Here is an 18,489-nt window from a genome sequence, read left to right as displayed (position 1 = left end):
GAAAATCTTTCTCTTTGGGGAGGCTAAAAACTCCAGGGAGAAACGGGAGGAAACCATTCCCATGCAGCATGCGTATCCCCCTCTGAAAGCTGAACCAGAGAAGCACCCTGGGGAAATCCCTCCGGAATCTGCTCCGGAAGCAGCTGGAAGGCTTGTGATAGGGAGAAGCTGCCAAACCCCAAGGAGACAGATGACTCTTCCTGGCAAGCAGAGGAAAGTCAGCAAATGCTTCACTCTCAGCGGGGACACTTGATACCAAGTTAAAATTTGGAGCAAATAAACAAACCCAAAAGACACCCAGCAGGTTGAGAATAAAAGTACCTGTAACCTGTATAACAAAGCATTCATAGCTTTAATATACAAAGAGTTATTAGAGATCAATAAGAAAAAGATAAAACCTCCTGAAGAGAGAAGTAGGGAAAAGTCATGAACAGGCAATTCACTTAAAACAAAACAAAACAAAACAAAAGCAGAAACATAAAAATGGCCAATAAACATATTTTTAGGTTCAGTGCCACCATGAGTGAAATTCAAACTAAACAATGAAATGTGTGCGTGTGTCTCAAGTTGACTTTTTTCTTTTATGAAACTGTCTAGTGTTTGGAAAGGGTATGGAGAATATGTAAAAATGCTGTTGATGGGAGTGTAAGAAAGAGGCCAGCTTTTCTGGAGAGGAATAAAGTGGAGGTATGAGGATTATAAAAGCCTTGAAATGGTGCATATGCTTGACTCCAAATTCTGTTAGTAGACATTTACCCAATGGGAATAAGGACCGAGGCGGCCTAAGATTCAACTGCAGAATGTTCTGGGAGGAGGCAGTGGGCAGAGTGGCTGGACCTCAGTGCCAGAGGCTGGCTGCCCAGGGCGAGTTCCTCTCTGAGCCTCAGCTTCCTCATCTGTAAAATAGAAAGTATCATCAGGAGGCAAAAACATATCAAATGCCTGACACAAAGTAAATGCTCTGGACATGGAAGCCCTCGTAAAAGAAACTGAGCAGAAAATGACAAGCACCCAGGAGATGCGTGGGCCAAGGAGAGGAACAAAGTTTCACAGAAAAGAAGCTAAAATAGTTCTTAAACACACAAAAAGATGCTTAATCTCATCTCCAACAAGACATGCCTGTAAAAATGATGCCAAGACACCATTATTCACTCAGAAGATCTAAGAAATCCTGAGTCAGCTGGTAGCCTGTGCTGCTGGGGAAATGGGCCACCTTTACATGGGGGAGGGGCACCAGGTGGGACCAGCCTGGTGGAGAGTGCTCTGGAAACTGCTGTTAAAATGCCAAACACAAAGGCTCGAAACTCTGAGATTTCACACTGGGGGATTTACCCACAGAGACCTGCACATTCCTGGAAAGTATGTACAACGTCATTCCCTGTAGCACTAACAGCTAGTTGGAAGACTAACTAGTTAGAAGAAGTAAAATGGCCATCACTGGGTATTTTCTAGTCAAATGGATTAAGGGGCCTGTTTGCAATCCTTCATTCTCGCTCGTGAATCCCCAAATATTCTGACCTCAGAAGTCTTTCTAAAACAGTTTAATCTCCATTTATCCCCACACTTGTGTATACTCATCAGTTTGTCTACAGTGATTGACTATGATCACTATGACTAGGCCAGATCAGCAATGTATGAGTGCATCAGTTAGCTATTGCTGTGTAACAAATGATCCCAAAAGTTAGCAGCTAAAAACAACACACATTATCTCAGAATTTCTGTGGGTGAAAAGTATGGGGGTGCTCAGCTGGGTGGGTTCAACAGCAACACTCAAGAGGACTGAGCTGTGAGCTGTTCTAGAATCCTGCACCCGCCCTGGGTTCTGAACATCCAGGTTACAGCTGTCCTGCCCACCAGTCTGCTTCCAGGTGGACCAGCTGTTTTCTGCCCCATCTCAGGGAAGTCCCCATGATGCATTTCCATCTCACGACTGGAGCTGAGGATCCTTGCCCTGCCAGCAGCATCAGCCACAGCCCTACATGCATTTACTGCTCCAACAAAGAGTTCGTTGTAGGATCCTGCAGCAGGAGGCCAGGCTGCCCTGGCCCTGAGCCTGGCTCCCTATACCCATCTCCTAGTACAGCCCTTGCTTGCAGTGGCCCCAAGGCTCCCATCACCACAGTCTCCCCTTGCAGTGTTGAGAACTCCATGAGCTTGACCAACTGGCTAGGTCAGGAGATAAGGTATATGTTGTTCCACCCAGGAATCCACACACTTACAACCATCCCTCCCACCCCATGCCAAGCCCCCCTACTCCCCCACAATTCACTGGCATGACCCAAGAGCTTGTGATGTCCTCACCTACTCCTGTCTGGTCCCATGGGGCCTCCGAGCAGCCATCCGGAGTGCAGGACGCGTCTCTGGCACCAAGGGCCCTTTTCAATTCTAAAGCGAGAGATAAACGCTTGCACCCACCTGGGGATTCCATGCATTCCCTCAGAGAAGTCACAAGAGGGCAAAGGATGGGAGGAAACATCTCAACCAGGAATCCAAAACAAATGGTTCAAATAAGCCTCTCTCTGTACCTGTGCTCACAGCAGACAAGGCTAGCCGATCCCCACCCCTTCACTGAGCCCCCCACCAGACCCACCTGCCAACACAGCATCCCAAGCAGACATTACAAGTCAATTAAGGATAGAATACCACTACCTGTAAAACCTCTAGGACAGAAACTCTCTGAGGTTACCTGTTTCTGGATTTCTACCCAAACCCCATTAGAGAATAGCTTTTCCTCCACTGAAAATGCCCCTTTCCAAAAAGAAAAGAAAGAAAGGAAGAAAGAAAAGCCCCTTTTCTAAGGGAACTTAGGGGGGTATTTTTTGCATGGATGCCCAAGGACCAAAGACATCCTCACCTTTACCTCCTGGTTCCCAGAACCCTACTGTCTTTGGCTTTCTCCCAAGAAAGGGGAGAGCTACCTGAATCCGTCCTTTGCCTCCAGGACTGTGCCCTCAGCCTCCCCCTTGGCTTCCGGTCTGGTCACTGTTGCCCTCTGCTCACACACCCTCCATGGCTCCCCACTGCCTGCTCAATAAAGCCTAACCTCCTGTGCCTGTTATTTCAAGCCCTGCACACCTGCCCCAGCAGGCTCCTCTCCTTCCGTTCTCCTTCATGCCCTCTGCATCAGCCACATGGATGCCACGCCATTCCCTCAGCCTCACATGGCGCATCCCAGCGCACGTTTCTGCAGTCTCAGGCACTGGCTCATATGCAAACTGATGAAGCAAGAAGGAGAATAGAGGGTTCTGGAGCCGCTGCGCAGCCCAGAAGATCCAAGAACTCTGGGGGCTTCAAGGTCAGCCCGGAAAGAACACGGAGTTGCTGAATGAATAAATATAAATGTCTACCCCCAACTTCTGCATTTTGCCTCCTTCCCCCCATCCTAAGAACTCCTACACACTCCTCAGAGCCTTGTTCCAATGCTCCCTCCTTTAGGGAACTGCCATCAGTGCCCCTCGAAGACTTGCTCAGCCCATTCCCATCTGTCCCAGTCCTACCCTCCATCAACGGACTAGTATTGACAGGAAGTAAGAGGTGATAGGGAATGTGGTAGAGGCTGCTACACACAGCCAGGGGTCACGAGGCTTCCTTGAGGCATAGAGGAATGGGGTTTACCTCCATCGATCCTCTGCAGCAGGACCCCCTGGACGATGTCTTTATAGATGCCCTTGACGGTCAGGGCTGGGCTACCCACGGCAAGGACGTCTCCTTCGAACTCAAGCAGCTCCTGGAACAGAGGCGGCTGAGGGGCTAGTCTGGAGGGGAGGGTGGCCACTCTGATCCTGTTTAGCTGGGGGGGGACCTTGGGATTAAATTTCCTCATCTCTAAAATGGACTCCTTGACCCATATGCCCTCGGGTTGTTGTGGGGATCAATGAAACAGCACACCACATCTTACTGCGCATAGGGCAGGCATCTCCACTAGCCCTCCCACCCATCTTCCCTGGCAAGAGGATCTTGTCAGCCACTGAGGCAGACCCCTCCCTGATGCCCCTGTGTGACCAGGCCCCTGTGACCTTCTCTCTCACCCCCTTCCCATGCTCTCACTCACCAAGCTCCAGCCATGTGCGCCTCCTCACTATTCCTCCCACACACCAGACACTGGCTGACCTCAGGGTCTTTGCACCTGCTGTGCCTTCTGCCTGGACCATGCTTCCCAAGGACATGGCTCATGCCCTCAGTTCACTGCTTCTCGAGTGTCATTCTCAGTGAGAGTCTCCCTGACCATCTGGCAAACCCCCCAACAGACACACATTCCCTCTTTGCCTCCCCACTTCCCTAAGGCCCATGTCACCCACTGATATGCGATGCCTGGGTGCATTCACCCACCCCCCTCTCCAGCTCTCAAATGACAGATGCTGAGCACTCTCATGGGGGAAGCAGAGAGCATTGTGGGAGCCCAAAGAGTCATACATCCCAACCACAGGGCTTAGGGAACAAGAGTCTCTTATCATCACAGTGACTCCAAGGGAGAGAGCACTCTGCCCACTTTACAGAAAGACAGAGACCCTTGGCTGCCCTCTAGGATGTGCGCATGCGTGCCCTCTTACTCACCACTGTGCAGCTCCCCTCCAGCTGGTGCAACACAAAGGGCAAGAAGACGGAGAGCAGCCACCCACGGGTAAAATTCCTCTGCACTGAGCCACTGTCTGACTGGAACTTCTGCCGGACACACACAGCAGCCGGTCCAGGGGCCATCGGAGTACCCAGGCCATGGGAGTAGCCATGGCCACCCAGTAGACCTCACCTTCAGCACACGCCCCCGGACTTTCTCCAGCTGCTGGGCAGCCTGGGTGCAGTCCAGGGCTGTGGTCAGACACTGGTCTGCCAGTTGTAGGAAGGTGGCCACGGCGTCAGCCATAAGCTGTGGAAAGAGCATCTCATAAGCCCCCTGGGAACCCACGCTCTGGCCTTTTGGGCCCTGTGCCTACCCGGCTGACCCTTCTTGGCATCCAGACTAACCTGATCAGCCACTTCCCCCCAACTTCCTTTTTGTCTCAAGAAACAGCCTCTCCCTCCACTCAGGACCTGGGAGTCATGCAAACAGTGGGAACCTATGTATAATCTTGGCAGAAAATGCCCTTCCCTCTGGAGGATGGTGCCAGAGTGCTCAGTCTGGGGAGCAGAGGGCTGGTCGGAGTTCCACCTCTTTAGCTGAGTGCTCTTGTGCAGTGTACAAAATGAACAACTGTACCAGGCAGCGCTTGGTCTTCTCAATCCTTGTCTCCTTCACCCACCTTAGCAGGTCCCATTCCCTTGGCCTACAAATGCATCCCACTTCTCTCTATTAACGGCACCCATTCTAGTTCAGGCCTCCTTCTTGCCTCCTCTAATCCTGCCCCCAACAGCCCCTCTTCCCCACAGCAGGTAGGGCTTCCTAATCTGGTCATGCCCCTCCCCTGCTCACATACCCGCTGGGGCTCCCCACTGCCCTCAGGACAGAGCCAGACCCCTTAGCCCCATATTCAAGTTCCTGACCCATCTGCCCACCCACTTTGATGGCATATCTCCTACCTTTCTGCCCTCACTTGAAACATACAACCCAATGTCTCCAAATGGCTTCATTTTCCCCAAATGCGGATAGACTCCCTCACCTCCTGGTGCTGATCCACACTATTCCCTCTACCCAGGACACAGCCCATCCCCATTTCCCCCCCCCCCCCCCCCGCTGCCTCAGTTCAGAAGTTCTCTCCTCCTGAAGGCCCTCCTAACACTGGAGATGAATTGCACACCTCCCCAGGGCTCCCACAGCACCCCATGTGTTCCCACCACAACTCTGCCCATCACATGGGAGCCCAGGGAGGGAGGCCAGGTCTGTTGGTCATCATGATCTCCCCAGCACATTCTTGGCACCCGTTCAGTGGACGCAGCTGCCCCCACCTCCTTCAGCCTTCCACTCCCCCCTCACCTGCTGGGCAAGATCCTGGGCCCCAAACATCAGGCTCCGCGTTCCAAAGAAGCCAAATGGCACCACCAGCTGCCTCAGGCGCCCCTGGCTTCTCTCAGCCTCACGGTAGCAGGTCTGCATCAGCTCTGGGTCCCATGGCATCTCCCCAAATGAGTAAACCTGGGGTCCACAGGCAAGTGAGAAAAATACCATCAGTAAATGGAAAAGAAAGGCCAAGGATCTCACAGCCAATTCATAGTAGGAGAAACGCGAATGAAAACACATCCCACCTCAGCCACCCAAAAAATGCATTATAACAGTAACAGGTATGGTGTGATGGACATAAAATGGTAAAACCTGAAAAAATGGATAACATGCAGTGCTGGCATGACTGAGAGGAAATAGGCACAGCCCTTGTCACACCTATACCCACCACCTGATGCCCTCTCTGTGCTGGGGAGCTCTGCAGCTGCAGAAATGGAGTAATCCAATATGGTCTTTGCCCTCAAGGAGCTCACAGAGAAGTTGGGGGAGATAAACTATAGACTAACAACTACAGGGGTGTGTAAACCCATCTGTGAGGAGGGCCGCACAAATAGCTGCGGATGCAGAGAAGAGCAGGGAAAGTTCCTGGAGGGGAAGATTATGAAATGGAAGCTTAATGAGTTCAAGTTTTCCTGGCACTTAGTCGGTCTTCATTTACTATCAGAAAAAACTGAGGTGACCTCCATGGAGCAGAATTCACTGGCTTAGGGGATGGGGTGGCCTCTGACAACAAAGGAATGGGAAAAGGAGGAATCTGAAGGTAGGTGGCTCCAGACTTATGTTAGTAAAATGCTACTCTTGTCACTTTACTCCTCTCTCCAACCATGGTTTAAACTGTGGCCCCAATGACCATAGCATAGTGGTCTACAATAAGTAAAAAGCAGCCTACAACAAAGTTAAGAAAAGGTTTTCAAAAGAGGTTTTCAAACAGAAAGAGGAAAAAGAGTTCACGCAACTCTTCTGTAAAGCCAATACACTGTCCATTGGGTGAACACACACACACACATGAGCTCACCTCCTTGCGCAGCTGCGTGCCAGAGGAGCTCCCACGCAGATGGCGAGACAGGCGGTCCATGCCCTGAGCTAGGAGGGTCTGCACTGCCGAGAGCACGGCTTCCATGGTGCTCAGCAGCTTCTGCGTGACCAGGGACAGCTGTGTGTCCACCTTTCCGTGCAGGCACGACTCCAGGGGGCGCTGGACCTCGACTGGGAGTGGAGGACACTAGCCTGGGTCTCCTCCACAAGGTGCTCCGCAAAGGGCGTGGAGGCGGCCCGGGCTCAGCACGAGGAGGAAGACAAGAGCTCAGACTCTGAGCACCCTCTTATACAATTTTATACAGGAGAAAACTGAGGTTTGGAGTATGGCAGCAGTCAGCGTGAAGTCCCACGGCCCAGAGGCAGAGCCCGGATTCCAAGCCGGTTCTCTTGGTTACTGAGCCGAGTGGGAACCTCCGCCATCTGACCGGGATATCCCGAGTCAGGTTGGCCACTATCTGCGCCTCCACCAGTCTCCCGACAGGGTGTCCCTCGCTCCATCCCTAACCCAACGCTTTTCCACGACCGGACCTCCCTCTTGACCCCACCCTTGTCTCGCATCTCGGAGCCTCGGCCACGCCCAGACTCCCACCGACACCTAGTCCCTTGTGCTCACCCTTTCTCCCACCCCTTCTCCCACCCCGCCCTGCACTGCTGGGTCTGGGGTCCGAATTCTCGGCCCCACCCCTTACACCCACCCTCACACCCACCCGGTTCCCCTTCCACCTCTCAGGCTCCCGGCCCCGCCCCTCCCTGCCAGTCCCGGTCCCCAGGCCTCACCCCGCAGCCTCCCCGCCAGGCGCTCCCGCTGCCGCAATATCTGGTCTACGTCGGGCCGGATGGTTTTCTCCAGGACCGCGAGCAGCTCGTCCTTTTCTGGCTGGAAGGCGCGGAGCCCGGCGGAGGCCTCGGCAAGGACCGCGGCGTGCACTGCGTCTAAGAGCTGCCCGGCCCGGCCGAGGGGACCCCACACGGGCCAGAGGCGCAGGAGGAGGGAGCCGTGATGGGGCGGGGGTGCGAGAACAGAGAGACCAAGACGGAGACGCAGAGAGACGCGGAAAGAGTTTCGGGGACAGACGAGAGGAGGGGGAAGATGGGCCCCCGGGTAGGGCCCCCATCCGCCTCCGCGACTCCCCACGTGTCCCGGCCCCACCTCCGCGACCCCGCGCCTACCTCGGTCCAGGCCCAGGCACGGTTGCGCCTGGCCCCCCGCAGGCCGGGCAGGGTCTGAGCTCGCAGCGCCGGCAGCAGCTTCCTCATCAGCACCCCGGTCAGCACCTGCGGGAGAGGGGACCGTGAGCGCCACGGCGGGCCTAGGGGCTCCCGGGGACGGCCTTGCTCGGCACTGACCTCAGCGTCCGAGCCCAGGGTCACGTCGTCATCGCCAAAATGGCCTTGGTGCTGACGATAGAGTCTTACGGCGTCCAGGAAGGCACGGGCGGCGGGGGCCTGACTTCGCTGCAGGACTGAGGGGGCAGCGCCTCAGGGCCAGCCCACTCCTCCTCTGCTCTCGCCTCCGCCTGGCGCCCGGGAAGGAAGCCCTCCACCTCCTCACCGGGTCCCAGAACGCCCAAGCCTCATCACCTCCAGACCTTTGCTTGAGCAGTGCCATTTGCAGGGAACACGGTGCCCCGGGACCATCACCAGCCCAGGCTGCACAGCCACCCCCCCCCCCCCCGCTACTCCTCCACAAAGGTATATTTGTGCACTCAACGACCTGCTCAACATATGTGTTGGTCCTGTTCCCTTCTTCAGCCGGCTGACCCCTTATCCTTGTCAGACCCCAGCCTTGACATCCCTTCCTCCCCTCCTCCGCGTAGCCCTCCCTGATCTCCCAGGCTGAGCTGCTGCAGGGCTGTGTCCCCATCGTAGCCCTGGTTGCTTCTAACTGCCTGTTGTCGCTTCTGTCGCCCTCCACAATCCATTTCATAAGCTTTGAGGTGACCCCATAGCCAGCAGGAGCAGAGCTCCTGACCCACTGCTGCCTGGCCTTTCCCAGGACCCACCTGTGCCACGAAGCCGGATGCCACCCTGGAGGGCTAGCCTCCAGGCTCGCTGTGCTTCTCCTGTGGCTGCAGAGAAACACAGATGCCGGCGGAAGGGGTGCTGGAGGAACAGGGGGAAGTTCACCGGCATTTCCAGGAGGGGGTCAGACTCTTCCTGTGTATGCTCTCCTGCAAGTGGGCAGAGGGGATTGTCTTCATTCATGCACTCACTCTACAATCATTCATTCACTAGAAGAAAACACCCATGACTGGCTGAGAGGAGCCACGCAGTTGCGCAGTTGCTCGGTAAGGATGAGCTATGCCATCATTATTGCACTCTCCTTATTCTTGCTCAGTCCCAGGGGGAGGTGGGCCCACGAAGGACATCAGCAATCCCGCCCAGCATTGTTTCCCAGCCTCAGTATCCTCCTTAACCCAGAGGCCTGGGCAACCACCGCTAATCGAGCTAAGCTGGCATGCGATTTGAGCCTGGCTTGCCCCCGGGGTCTCAGCCAGGTCCAGATTCAAACCCGGCCAAATCATTTGCTCACTCTATGTTTAGAGCACAGTTTCTCTGTCTGAAACTCGGGTCTCTTGCCTGTAGAATGGGCTTCAAAGTGATACCAATGAGATATTGAGAGGACTGTTGGAAGGACTGTTGGGGGCACTGTTGTGGGGGCAAAATGAGTGAATTTCTTTTTGGTTACTTAATTTGGGGTGTCCTAAATCTTCAGTGTTTGGTTCTGATTTCCAGGGTGATACATGGGACCACAGTAAGATGGAATAATCCAGAAGGTATAAATTCCTGGTCACCCCAGCCCTTCAACCTTGGCCCACCCACCAATGCCCATCTCCCCACATGCTCACTGACACCAGGTTTTACTGTTTTGCCTTTGCTACTTGGATTCTTGTCCAATGTTCTAGGTCTCCTTCTCTCTCTGATGAGAGTGGATATTTTGCTTGCTAGAGCTGGGGTGTTCAGCCAAAGACAATGCTGCCCCAAGGGGACACCTGATAGTGTCTGGAGATATCTTTGATTGTCATACCTCTCATGGGGGGCGTGGAATGCTACTGGCATCAAGTGGGTGGAGTCCAGGGATGCTGTTCAACATGGTGCAATGCACAGGGTGCCCTTCCCCCCCTCGCCCCCACAAAGAATGATTTGGCCCCAACTGTCAACAATTCTAAGGTAAAGAAATCTGCTCTTGAGGACCCAGGAAACTTACCTGAGGAGACTGGGCAGAGAGTGTCCAACAGGTGGAGATATTCACGCTGGGAAGTCAGGACGGTATACCCTGTCAAGGTCGTGGAACCCAGGGGATGGCCCCCATTTTCGTATTCCTATGAAAGGCATTGAGAGAACCAGCTTGGGACAGGTCTAGACTGTGCCTTCCATGTCCCAACTGTGGGATCAGGAGAAGGCGAGGGTTCACTAGGGAAGTCCTCCACCCCCCCTCCCTCCCTCCCCGTAGTCAAGCACCAGCACCCACTGTGTGCTAGGCTAGTCCCAAATATCGTATGAGGATTATCTCATTGACTCCTCACAGCCCTATGTGGCCTAGACCACCATTATCCCATTTCACAGAGATGGAAACTGAGTCCCAGGGACACAAGTGACTTGAATTCGCCAGCAGATGTGATGCATAAAGGACTCTCACAGTTTCAACCTCAGCTCTGCTAATGACCATGAGTAAATCCCTATTCCTGGCCTGGACCTCAGTTTACCTCCCCGGCCCAGCAAGAGATGGCCACCCCTCCCAGGCCAATCTAACAGGGACCCTCAATTCATAGCAGGTGACTGAAGAAAGGAAAGAGGACCACGTTGGGAGCTGCTGAGGGGAATGGGATAGTGAGGCTAAAATGGAAGGGACAAGAGCCACTTGCTTACCTCCCTGTGGCTGAACCACTCCAGGCGGCCGTCCCCACGCAGAACACAGAAGTTCGGCTGCCACCGAGGCGGATGGCCCCCAAGCTGGGTCAGAGGCCCCCGGTGCTCACGGACTCGGGGAAGCTTCTGTAGGAGGGACCAGTGGATGTCAGGGGCCCAGATCGGTATCCCCATGTCCAGATCACCTAGAAAACACCCTCCACCCATCCCAGGCGCCACCAAGTACAGGACTCGGGCACTGATGTGATCGCACTGCTCTTCTTGCTCACGTGCTAAGACTATGCACTTGTTTGGGACACTTCCAAATACACACTGACTTCATTCCCTCCCACAGCCCTGGGAGGCAGACGCTTTGTCATCACCTTATCACTCGGAAGCAGCCCACCCCTGACTTGAGCCTCGGATGAGACCCCAGCCCCTCGCCAATATCTTATTTATTTATTTATTTGACAGAGAGAGAGAGAGAGGGACAGAGATCACAAGTAGGCAGAGAGGCAGGCAGGGGTGGGGGAAGCAGGCTCCCCACTGAGCAGAGAGCCTGATGCGGGGCTCAATCCCAGGACCCCGAGATCATGACCTGAGCCAAAGGCAGAGGCTTAACCCCCTGAGCCACCCAGGCGCCCCCACCGGCCAACATCTTGATTGCAGCCTGTGAGAGACCCTAAAAGAAAGAACTCAGGAGGCTGTGTCTAGATTCCTGACCCACAGCAACTTTAAGATAATACATGTGGGTTGTTTCCAGCCACTGACAGTGTGATGTGTTGTTTCGTAGCATTATCTAACTAATACAAGAGGGATTGCTGGGTCATGGAGCAGGTGTAGTCTGCCTTCCTGTGAATCAGCAAGTCCTCTGTCCACAGACCCCTCCCTTGGGCAGGGTGGGATATCCTTTGTTTTAATAATAAAACCCTTTGTTTTATTATCTTTGTTGCTCTTCTCACTACCTGGCCACCTGAATTGTGTGTGTTTTGTTTCATCACTGGGTCCCAGAGCAAGGCCCAGTGCACAGATGGTGCCCAATAAATATTCAATGAATAAATTAACTGTATTTGTGATATTTTCATTCTTTGATGGGGTGGTAGAAAGTCAGGTGTTTGTTGAATGGTTCTCCAAACTTTCTCTGAGGTCTGAGATTTTTCATAATAATATCATTAAAACATTGTTATAGAGGGGTGCCTGGGTGGCTCAGCCTGTTAAGCGTCTGCCTTTGGCTCAGATCATGATCCCAGGGTCCTGGGATTGAACCCCGTATCAGGCTCTCTGCTCATCAGGGAGCCTGCTTCTTCCCACTTGTTCTCTTTCTCTCTCTCCCCCTCCCCCTCTCTCGCCATCTCCGCCTCTCTCTCTCAAATAAACAAAGAAAAAATTTAAAAACTTAAAAAAAATAAAATCCTTAAAAAATAGTTATAGAAATGATGTATAAAATAAGTATATTATAAAATGTTCAAACTGAAGCAAGGGGAAATCCCCCTACACTGTTTGAACCCCAGTGTCAATGGTTTCCTGGGCCCAGTGGCCAGAACCTACAGGTGGCAAGAGGTGCAGGTGGGGACGACACCTGGAGTCCTGTGATGCCCCAAGCAGGACAGGGAGCGCCCCAGGTGAGAGAAGGCTCTGCGTCCACAGGGCTGGGAAGCCTCCAGCCCAGGTCGGGTGCGACTGGGTAAAAGGCATCCGAGAAAGATGGGATAACTCGGAGCCCTTGATGAGGGCAGGGACCCAGTAACTAGCATGGACTCCAGGGTCAAATTATGCCTTGCCTCTTCCTGACAGGGTGACCTCAGGCAGGTCACCTCACCTCTCTGTGCCTCAGTTTCTTCTCTGGTCAAAGACTCATTTCACAGGCTGGCAAGGACTGGGGCAGTGGTACAGGGCATGTAGAGCCATTCGTTGGCTCAGGAGACCTCTGGAGCTGGACTGGGCAGCTCCACAGTCTTTTTTTTTTTTTTTCCAAGATTTATTTTATTTGACAGCAAGATCACAAGTAGGCAGAGAGGCAGGCAGAGAGAGAGAGAGAGGCGGAAGCAGGCTTCTTGCTGAGCAGAGAGCCCGACGCAAGGCTCAATCCTAGGACCCTGAGATCATGACCTGAGCCGAAGGCAGACGCTCAACCCACTGAGCCACCCAGGCGCCCCTCCGCAGTCTTAAGTTCCATCAGCAAACTCTTCTTGACCTCCTCCTATGCACAGTCATCACGTGGGCACAAGGGATATGGTCCCCGCCCTCACAGGGCAGACGAGGGAGGGAGGCAGATGTGTGACCCAAGGCTTCCCTGGAAAAGCATCAGGATGGGGATCCCAGAGGAAGCACCCAACCCAGGAAGGGGCTGTGGTGATCAAGGAAGGCTTCTTGGAAGAAGCGTGGCTGGAGCATGAGGAACACCAGGAAGAGTGCCCTGGGCAGAGGGTACCATGTGTGCAAAGGCTTGAGGGTCCAATGGGCGGGCTTCACGCCCCATCGACAAGGCCAGCCTTTTCCACCTTGAGAGCTTTTGCATGGACTGTGCCGCCTGCCTCGAATTCCCTTCCTAGTCTGGCTTCCAGATCTGGTTCCTTCTCATCCTTGACATCTCAGCTCAGAGAAGCCCGCCCTGCACCCCAGCTCCTCGCCCCTCGTCACTGCCTTTCATCTTGTCTTCAGAGCACCTATCAGAAGTCCTCCGGTACCATGACATGCTAACTTGTTTGCTCACTTCTCCCCCAGTCAGACTGTGAGCCTGGAGGTGGGGAGGGGGCACTGCAAAGCAGGATCCTTCCTCCACCAATGTTGTGCGCTCCCGGCCCGTATATCTAGCCCAGGGCATGGTCTGCTGTAGGTGCCCAGTGAATGTTTGTTCAAAGAATGAATTTTTAACAATCTCCCTAGGTCTTGGTGTCTCCTATAGGGTAAAGGTGGAAGGCAGGAGGGCCCGCAACTGAACCAAAGCCCCCCCAACTCCCGTCTCCCTCCCTTAGCAACCCCTCCCTTTGTGGCACCCACTTTACTGCGCATCAGCTGACATCCGGCTGGCTCCCTGGGCCCCAGCTCACGGGAGATCTGTTGCAGGACAGAGGCTGCCAGCTGCTCCCGGTAGCAGGGCAGGAAGTTCCTCAGCAGGGTGTCCACCTGGCCTGCAGCGACAAGGGCATGGTAAGGTGATAGACTCAGAACCCTGAAGACCTGCCTGGGGAGGGCAGAACAGGCAGAGAGGCCACTGGTGAGCTCCTGCCCTTGCCCCAAAGCTGCCCAACAAGATGTGCTCCAGATTCCACTCACCATCCACAGACTGCTTGTAGCCACGTGGGGGTCAGAGGCGGGGGAAATGAGTGACTCAGGCTTAATTTATAACTGATGCACAATAAACTTTAATTACATAAAGCATACGATCTGATGAAATTTGACACCTTTACACACCCTAGAAACCATCACTACGATCAAGATAATGAACAGATCCATTCCACCCCCGTTTCCTCTGGCCCTTTCCCTGGAGAGAGTTTCTGAATATTTTAAGCCTCACCCCAGCACCAGGGAACTTTCTGCATCTTGATCTAGAAAGTGATCGCACAAGTGTTAAAGTCCTTCAAGCTCTTCCCCTAAGATGTATGCACTTGACTGTATGTAAAACAAATCCATATCTGCTGCCTGGAATGTGGACCTAATGGCTGGAGCTTCAGCAGTTATTATGTGCTATGAGATGGCCTTAGGCACAGAAGCCATGAGTGGTAGAACCATGAAGTGGAAGGAGTTCAGGAGTCTAACTTATATGAGGCTGCCTGCCACTGTACTTTTCTATAGGCGGGAGAAGTAAATCTTTATCTTGTTTAAGCCACTATAGAAAAAAACAAACAAAAAACAAAAACAACCAACATAGCAAAGAGTAACTTACTGAATCCTTACAATGGTTCCATGAGATAGACATTGTTGCTATCCCTGCTTTACAAATAAGAGAATGAGACCTAGAGAGATGAAGTCGTTCACCCAAGGTCACATAGTGAGTGAGGGGAGGGCTAAAGTGTGAACTTACATGGTCTGAGTCCTTGCAAGACTCACCACATGCCTGTGAACATGCTGTTCCCCCTACCTGGGATGCTCTTCCCACATCTCCTACCAACGAACTCCATGACAACCCTCCAGCCCTGGCTTGACCCTCAGCTCCTCAGTGGGCAGTTACCCACCCCTTTTCTTGCCCCCGACTTGGAGAACCTATGGGCTTTCCCACAATGCTTATCCGTCAACTGCTATTTTTGTGATTGTAACTTGATCTTCTTTCCTGGTCTAGGTCACGAACCCAGGAGCTGGGAACCATTCTTAACCCCACTGTGTCCTCACTACCCAGCACACTGGAGGTGCTCAAGCATGTGAGGGCACCAGCCACTCTTAGTCTTGAAGCGGAATCTGAGCCTGTTCCCCCTGCTGGTCCCCGTCCACCTAGTAAAACCATCCCAGGAGATCTGGCTGAGCCAGCTCTCACCTGCTCCCTCGTCCTCATCCTGAGCCCATGCCCTGAATAGGGTTACCAGATTTACCAAATAAAAATATAGGTCATTGGGGTGCCTGGGTGGCTCAGTGGGTTAAGCCTCTGCCTTCAGCTCGGGTCATGATCTCAGGGTCCTGGGATCAAGCCCCACATCGGGCTCCTTGCTCGGCGTGGACCCTGCTTCCCCCAGCCCTGCCTGCCTCTCTGCCTACTTGTGATCTCTGTCAAATAAAGAAAATCTTTAAAAAATATATAGGCCATCAATTAAATTTGAATTCCGGATAAATTAGGTATCATTCTTTAGCATAAGTATGCTCCCGTGCAAAATTTGGGACATACTTATACAAAACAAAAATATTCATCCCGTATCTGCAATTTACATTAGTAGGGCATCCTACTGTGTGTCTGACAACCTTAGCCCTGACCACCACCACCCCCACTCCCACCATACCCCATGCCGGCTCACCCCTCAAGTGCTGCTGCTGCCGCTTGTCCAGGGGGCTCGAGGGCCGCCCACCCATCCTGCTGCCGTTTCTAGGGTCTCCCTCAGGAGCAAAGCAGACACTCCCTCCCCTCCCACAACCCCCAGGTTTCTGGGTTCAGGGGTACCCCGGGAGCAGGGCAGCCAGTGAGGGGCTTGGATGCTGCTGAGACCAACTCCCTGGGAAGCCAGAGCATGGCCACTGTGTGAAATGTGTCGGGGGTGGGAGGGAATCCCCGCCCTACCCCTGTCCCGCCCCACCCTGCACCTGCGTCCTCCTGGTTCCCCTGGGGCCAAGGCCTTCAGAACTGCTGGTTTCTGCAGGGGCTGCTGGGGCAGCCCCAGGGGTGGGTTGGGGGTATGGAAGCCTCGAATCCTAGCATTGGAGGAGGGATGCAGGGCCCACACCAAGAAGGACAAACAGCCGTTGTCAGGTGTGTGGGGCAGGGAAGGAGGGTGGGCAGGGACAGGGACAAGGGGACAAGGGACAAGGGACAGGGACAAGGACTCCCCCCAGTGGGTGATGCTGGGTTCTGAGAGGATCCAGCACTGACCCAGCAGTCCCCAGCAACCCCAGACTGGGGAGGCAGAGCTGGACAGACACCCCCAGTTCCTGGGAACTGTGCTGAGGCCAGGGAAGAGGGTGGGCGGCTGTTGGTGTACCATGAACTGGTGCAATGCGTCCCTTGTGTTCCTGTCTTGTCAGCCTGTCCTCCATCAATGCACATAGCACCGGACTGGCTCAGGCTAGTTGGACCTCCCTACCCCTTCACCTGTTTTTCCAGCACCTGGCAGAGAGCAGCCCTGGTGAAGGGAGGGTGGGAAGGAGCAGAATCTGTGCTCCAGGCTGAAAATAGGATCAAATGGGAATCTCACAGGCTTTCAAATGAGGGGAGCGTTGAGTTCCAGTGGCTGGAAGGTGGATGTGATGGCTGGAGCATATGCAGTCCACCTTGGACCATGAGGTGAACCCCACATAGTGACAGTGGCACAATTATGATTTAGGAGCAGGGGGTCCCTGAAGAGTACATGCCATTGCTCCAACCCTGGGTGGCCTCCCTCCAGAGAGAGAGCTAACCCTCCATTTTGCTTAAGCCACCAGAAACATCTGACTGTAATCCTCACCCATGCCCAGGATTCATTTCTCCTCTCAACAAACATCACTCCTTGCCAACCCGAGTGTCATCCTTGAACTGTGTGTCAGGGATGCAGAAGTGGGCAACACAGACCATGGCTCCAGCCCCCGTGAACCGTCAGTTGGCATACCAACAAAAGTGTCAGATAACGACAAAGTAAGGATGAAAGATGGAGCTGGAAGAGGTAGAAAGTACTAGTGGTGGAGCAGGATCGGGGAGATGTTGCACGGTGACCTCAAGCAAGTGAGCGCCCACACTGTACACAAAGCTGGAGAAAAGAATACTGGGTAGTGGGCAGAGCACAGACAAAGGCCCTGAGGTGGGAATGCGTTTGGCAGGTTCCAGTAGAACACAAGGTGGGAAGGTGAGTGAGGGGCAGGGGGAGCTGCGGCTACAGGGAGAGGAGTGGAGAGGCGATGCGCCCCGAAGGACCTCCATGTGGGGACCCCACGCCTCTCATCACATCCCTCTGCTTCTTGGCACCCCCCCATCCTGGCTACTGCCTGAAACACTGGGGGCACGGCCACCTGCTGTTGCCCAAACCCACGGCTGGGCTGCTTTCTCTGCTTTTCTTCATGTTTCCGCCCCGGGCCCTGTCCCACTTCCTCACTCGCACATCTGAGTGACCAACCCAGACAAGATGTTGAAGGAAACTTCACTTTCTGTGGTTTTGGCTTCAGGGTTTCAACCCCCACAGCCTGATCAGGTGCCTCTGTGGGATGGGCCCAGCCGCCAAACCTGGCAAAGCTCCACATGGCTGAGGGCTCCCATGCACCCACCAGCCTCCCCCACAAGGCTGATGGGTGGTCTATATGCACAGTCAAGCTCTGGGAAAATGCTGCAGCCCTGATACATCACAGACTGAGGGGTCTCGGCCCATTCAACATTCAAGGCTCTGACAAGGCCCGCAGCAGAGCGGGACACAGAGGCTGCCATTCCCCTGTGTGCAGGGAAGGCTCAGTTAAGTGTGTAGTGAGCTGAACGGTGTACACCAAAAGGATCTGTCCCCAGGCTACTTTCAAAACAAAACAAAACAAAACAAAACAAAACACACATTGGTAAGGTGGTGAAGAAGCCTTGGGCACCAGCGGCAGGAACAGAAAATGGTATAGCTGCTGTGCAAAACGGTCCAGAGGGCCTCAAAATTTAAACATAGAATCACCATATGAATCACCCTTTCTACTTCTAGGAATATCCCCAAAAGAACTGAGTCTGTAGTAGCTCTGTCACAGTGAGCAAACTGTGGGAGCCGCCCAAGCGGCAGCTGGTGGATGGATGGGAAACTACACGGCATATGTGCACGGTGGAATGTTCTTCTGCCATAAGGAGGAAGGAGGTTCTGACCTAGCCTCCAACACGGATGAACCTTGAGGACATTATGCTGAGTGAAAGACACCAGCCACGGAAGCACAAATAACGTGTAATTCCACATATGGGGGGTGCCCAGAGCGGTCAGAAAGTCGAATTGTGGGTGCCTGGGGCTGGGGGAGGGGTGAATGGGGGGCTGTTTTATAGGTGTAGTTTCAGATTCCCAAGAGTTCTGGGGATGGACGGCAGTGAAAGCAGAGAGAACGTA

The 18,489-nt window shown here is 53.7% G+C and overlaps 1 protein-coding gene across 2 annotated transcripts; it reads right to left on the bottom strand.

The window, feature by feature from the left end:
- Positions 1-331: 331 nt before the first annotated feature.
- On the bottom strand, positions 332-16,005 carry NIBAN3 (niban apoptosis regulator 3). 2 transcript variants are annotated; one of them, XR_004279347.1, is made up of 16 exons: positions 15,763-16,005; positions 13,820-13,950; positions 10,841-10,966; positions 10,179-10,293; positions 8,974-9,141; positions 8,318-8,433; positions 8,141-8,245; positions 7,748-7,910; positions 6,948-7,138; positions 5,909-6,067; positions 4,748-4,864; positions 4,555-4,662; positions 3,616-3,727; positions 2,302-2,385; positions 1,990-2,166; positions 807-896 (listed from the first exon to the last, which is right to left on the bottom strand). XR_004279347.1 is itself a non-coding variant. In XM_032315262.1 (15 exons), the coding sequence occupies exons 1-15, from the start codon at positions 15,815-15,817 to the stop codon at positions 790-792; spliced, it is 1,857 nt and encodes a 618-aa protein (XP_032171153.1). In that variant the 5' UTR covers positions 15,818-16,003; the 3' UTR covers positions 332-789. The 2 variants fall into 2 exon arrangements, 1 of the variants encoding a protein (XP_032171153.1); XM_032315262.1 differs by lacking the exon at positions 1,990-2,166 and having other exon boundaries at positions 332-896; positions 15,763-16,003.
- Between the last annotated feature and the right edge of the window lie 2,484 nt (positions 16,006-18,489).

Source organism: Mustela erminea, chromosome 1, assembly GCF_009829155.1.
Source record: "Mustela erminea isolate mMusErm1 chromosome 1, mMusErm1.Pri, whole genome shotgun sequence".
Classification (NCBI taxonomy): domain Eukaryota; kingdom Metazoa; phylum Chordata; class Mammalia; order Carnivora; family Mustelidae; genus Mustela; species Mustela erminea.
The sequence above is the reverse complement of the archived record's forward strand: the minus strand, read 5'-3'. Positions and strand labels throughout refer to the sequence as shown.

Excerpts from the sequence above, each read along its gene's own strand:
- NIBAN3 (XM_032315262.1), bottom strand. The coding sequence starts at position 15,817 with ATGGGTGGGCGGCCCTCGAGCCCCCTGGACAAGCGGCAGCAGCAGCAC. Across the intron at positions 10,294-10,840 it reads AGTGGTTCAGCCACAGGGAG|GAATACGAAAATGGGGGCCA; the intron begins GTAAGCAAGTGG and ends TGCCTTTCATAG. Across the intron at positions 8,434-8,973 it reads CATCCGGCTTCGTGGCACAG|TCCTGCAGCGAAGTCAGGCC; the intron begins GTGGGTCCTGGG and ends CTGCCCCCTCAG.